Source organism: Salvia splendens, chromosome 17 (genome assembly GCF_004379255.2).
Source record: "Salvia splendens isolate huo1 chromosome 17, SspV2, whole genome shotgun sequence".
In the NCBI taxonomy this organism is placed as follows: domain Eukaryota; kingdom Viridiplantae; phylum Streptophyta; class Magnoliopsida; order Lamiales; family Lamiaceae; genus Salvia; species Salvia splendens.
This window is the reverse complement of record NC_056048.1, coordinates 22,831,260-22,835,899: the sequence shown is the minus strand read 5'-3', so window position 1 is coordinate 22,835,899 and position 4,640 is coordinate 22,831,260. Positions and strand designations below refer to the sequence as shown.

At 34.6% G+C, this 4,640-nt stretch overlaps 1 protein-coding gene across 1 annotated transcript; it reads right to left on the bottom strand.

The window, feature by feature from the left end:
- Positions 1 to 702: 702 nt before the first annotated feature.
- Positions 703 to 2,958, bottom strand: LOC121774488 (zinc finger protein WIP2-like; the record flags this gene model as incomplete). Its single annotated transcript, XM_042171354.1, has 2 exons — positions 703 to 1,243; positions 2,488 to 2,958. Coding segments are annotated over 2 exons (915 nt in total), but the record flags the coding sequence as incomplete, so codon positions are not given.
- Positions 2,959 to 4,640: the final 1,682 nt, after the last annotated feature.

The following is a 4,640-nucleotide window of genomic DNA, read 5'->3' as shown; positions in this document are numbered from 1 at the left end:
GTGCACCGATGCAGATGCTCTAAGAGCACCGACAACGGTCAGTTGGGGTGCTTTCCCGTCCAACAGCCCGTTTGTCATGAGCGCCCTATTTAGCTGTTGTAATTTAGTACTATATTTATAAAAAAAGGTTGAAATTTTAAAATATTATTTCTAATTATTTTTTTATCCTCCAATTCATACCAAATTATCTATATTTACCTAATTCATCAAAAAATATTTCACAACAAATTTTCATTCTTTCACTAGCTTTTCTCTTCAAATTTTCATCATCAATTGTGCAAATATGTCCGACCAACCACTACCATCGTCTAGCTGGTACGAGTGGAAAACGTTGTAGCTGAATTACCCGACTCGGGTACCCAAGGCTCGGCGACGCCCAACATATCCAGTGCGCGAAGTCCACACGACTTTGTGTACCCACCTTATCCTGTGGACATGCAGTAGTGGGGCGCCATTCGGGTGGACACCGACATGCAAACTTCGGAACCATTTCAATGGCCATAACCACTTATGTACGCCATTAAAAGTGAAAAACCAATGGTCATATTCAAAACACTGATACAATAAACCAACCACCACACAAACAGCAATGCACTTATGCACGCCATTTACAATTAGAGAGGAGGAAAAGCCTGATTAACTAAAAGATAAAGAAAGAAAAATCTTGCAGCAACTAACTGTATATATAGTGCAAGCTTGTTATCACCTCCCAAACACAACACATTCCATATTTAAACAAACAAACAAAAAAACCTTTAAACATACAATAACTAAAATTAATTGTACTATATAAAAAAGACTAAAAGTGGGTGTTGTGAGGAGATTGATCATCCCCAGCCTGCTCAATCTCGGAGGTGGAGTCATCCTCCTCGTCGTCGGCAATGCCATGGCCGCTGCCGAAGGCCTTGATGTGATCCTTGAGCGACCTCTTGTGCTTGAAGTCTGATCCGCAGAAGCAGTACCACATCTTGCCGCAGTTCTTCTCGTGCGTGCGCCAGTCGCCCTTCACGGCGAAGGCCTTGGCGCACTTCCGGCACATGAAGGGCTTCGCCCCGTGCTTCCTCTTGTAGTGCGTTTGGAGGGTCCGGAAGTCCTTCAGGGTCCGCGCGCGGGGGTGCTCCACGTTGTGCTTGCACCCCACCGCGCAGCAGTAGCACGGCAGCCGCAACATCGTTGTCGGCTGCGTGCCTTGTAGGGACTCCGGACCCTTTCTGTACTGCGATCCGTGGCTCCACATGTGCATCTGATCAAGAGAGTTACATTAGTTTGTACTCCCTCCATCTCACTCAAGATGTCCACATTCTTAGTGGCATGAGATTTTAGGAGGAATTGTTAAATTGAGTAAATAAAGAGAAAAATATAATTGAATATTTTAATATGTAGAGATGATAGAGATATATATAAGCATAGAAGGACATTCAACTAATAATCTTGGAAAATAAAAACAAGAATCCGAGATAATATATTGCTCTAAAAATGAAATACCAAAGTTAATTATTCATCTTGCTATACAAATACACAAATTGTGTGTATAATATTTATGAAATATTTCAAGACTACCTATATAATAAAAATTAACTCTAAATTAACGTTGTAAAAAATATATTCCTTTTACGATTATTGGATGAGCAGACATTAATTAGGAGTTTGCATTCAGTAAGAGCAGTGGATCTTTACATTTTGCAGTTGAACAACAGATAGAAACATATAGTGAAACAACTAGTATTACCTTTGCAACTTGTCAGTGTTTATTTTCAACATCCCATGATTTTTGGCTGAGATAACAGTGTTCATGCACATATTTCAAAGGTTCAACACATTCAAGCTCTGGCCCCCCATCTCCCAGTTACAAAAAAATGGAAAAACAAAAATGAATTAATGAGAGAGAGATAGAGTATTATAGGACTAGCTCTAACAAGAACTGGAAAGAAGGAAGACACCTGATATACCTAGTTTGGTCGTATATTAATTGCACTATTAAATTAACAGATCCATCAAATGTAAAGTGAAATTGGATTAAGGTGCAACTTATTTCAACTCAGAAAAGTTTTTAGCTTTACTTTCAAGATTTGATTGAAAAGACAAACATATGAGACTGATTGACACAAGACACTGTTGATTGGATCTCAAACTAACTTTTGCTTTCCTTGACAAGACAAGTAATAATACAAGCTACCCTCAATAATATCTCAAAGAAAGAAAGAAAGAAAAATTTCACCCCATTTGGGAATTTCATGTTGTTTTTGATTAATTTCACAATACTAAAACTTCAAAACAAGTTAAAGATATTTCATACAGCCAACAAATACACAGTTTTTTATCTAAAAAAGGGCACACTTCATAGAATGTAGCGAATCAAGAAAAGATGGAACATGTGAGCAATCAAAAATTAGCTTAAAACAAACATATCCCACTATCTCTTCTCTCTCTCTCTCCTCTCAACACACACGCCATGAAAAATCAAAAGCCATAAAGAGGGTTTTATACCTGGAGATTGTTGTATCTGTTAAAAGTCTTGCAACAAAGGTGACATGAAAACTGTGTAGGTCCAATGAGGATTTGGGAAGGGGTGGGAATCCAGTACTGCCCCATGTTGAGCCCATTCAAGGGCAGCCCCGAGAGTATGTCTTTCTCTGGGGATTCTCCGCCCGGTTCAGAATTAGGGCTAGGGAGCCCTATCTGTAGGGCTACCGTCACATTTTGGTCGCAATTGAAATGTTTCTCGGGCTTGATGGGGGGGATATTACATGATTCTTGTGAGGAGTTGAGGGTGTTGACGAGAGGGAGGGCTTCTGGTGGTGAAGATGAAGATGGATGATTGGTGTTATGAGGGTTTGAAGAAGAAGAGGAGGAATAGTAATCTGAGTGGAGAGGGGAACTGAAGTTGTACCAGAAATTATAGTAAGTTCTGTCATAATTAGAGTAGGGTGGAATTGAAGGGATTTTGTTTGGAGTTGATTAATTCATTAGGGTTCTGCAGAGATTAGCTGACACAGCTAGAGGTGGTGAGTTTTTGGGTCTATAAACAACATTTTTTTCTGTAGTTTTGTGACTTGAAACATTTTTTTCATGACAGGTCGACAGTGTAATGTGTTGTGAAATTTAGCTTTGTGCAAGGTATACTACTCCAATACTCCATAAACAAGCAAAAAGTCATACTCCCTCTTTTGTTTTCTTTTAGGAATACTTTTTCTTTATTTTTGCACCTTGGTTGGTTAAAAAGAACTTTAGCTTCATTTATACATGTACGTACATTGATAAATTGGTAGTTATCCATAATGAATACCCAATTTTTTTTATCAATTATTCATTAAAGAAATTAATGATATATATTGATGCAGAAACGTATATAGAATGACTGAAATGGTAATAAAGAATTCAAACTTAACTTCGGAGTATAAAAACTCAATGTAAAATTATATATTCAAAAGTCTGTTTTTTAAGTTCAACAATGAGACCTTTATATAGGCAAAGAAAAATACTAAATTTATGGAAAATAACTAAAAGGAAAATAACTAAAATGAAATAACTAAAAAGAAATAATTAAAAAAGGAAAACCTAATTTGATATAAGGAAAAACAATTTCTCCTAATATCTTTCCATCTACTAATTCTATCAACTAGGAAATAAATAAAACTAGAATAATAACTTGCTTAGCCTCTAAGTCATATATTCTAGAACTGCATCATATATATTGTGAAAATTAACATTAATTATTAACTATCATGATCGATCATACATCACTACCTTGCAAGTAATGTGAACTTATATATACTGTACAATAGGATTAAATAATTTATACATACAATGTTCAGACTATAATTATATCTAGAAGATATGAATACACATACGAATTGGTATTTTGACTCTGAAATACTATGTAAATTTTAGTGAGGCAAAATTACCCATTTTTCTAAATAATTTATCATTTTGTAATTTTGACATTATATGGAAGAACTTTTTTATGAATGTGGTAGAATGAGTTATTCAAATATTCTATCAAAATATATATGCTCAGTTACATTTTAAAAAATATTTATTTTACACTTTCAATAATTTGAAAAAATTATAAAATTTTAAAAGTAAATAATGAGAAGTTAAAAATTTTCAGCCTCATCAAATAGCGGGCTATTCGATTTAGGTCATTTGTATTGAGATATTTTTGAACTCTAAATTAACAAATCTAAATCTCATTGGTTATATTTTACCACAATCCTATTCAATTTTAATATGTTTTCAATAAATTTACTCCATATATCCGTTTCATAAAAAATTGTAATTTTTTCCTTTTTGCTTTGTTTTCTAAAAATAAACTTTTTTACTTCAGGAAACTTCTTCATTTCTATGAGATGCGACTCATTTTTCATTAACACCTTTTCTTATTTTTTATCTCTACCAATTTTATATTAAAAACCGGGTCGTTTCTAAAGTTTCTATTTTTAAGAAACGAGTATTGTGTAAGTAGTAACTATTGGAATAGGGAAATGCTATGTGGCCATAATGTGGCCAGCCACACGGTGGCATTTATGTAAATAAATATAAAAGTTGATGTAATAAATTATTAGTAATAGTTAATGCTAAGTGTGATTTTATGTAATTGCCCTTTTTCCACTATTTCGAAAACTATTACTAATATTTCA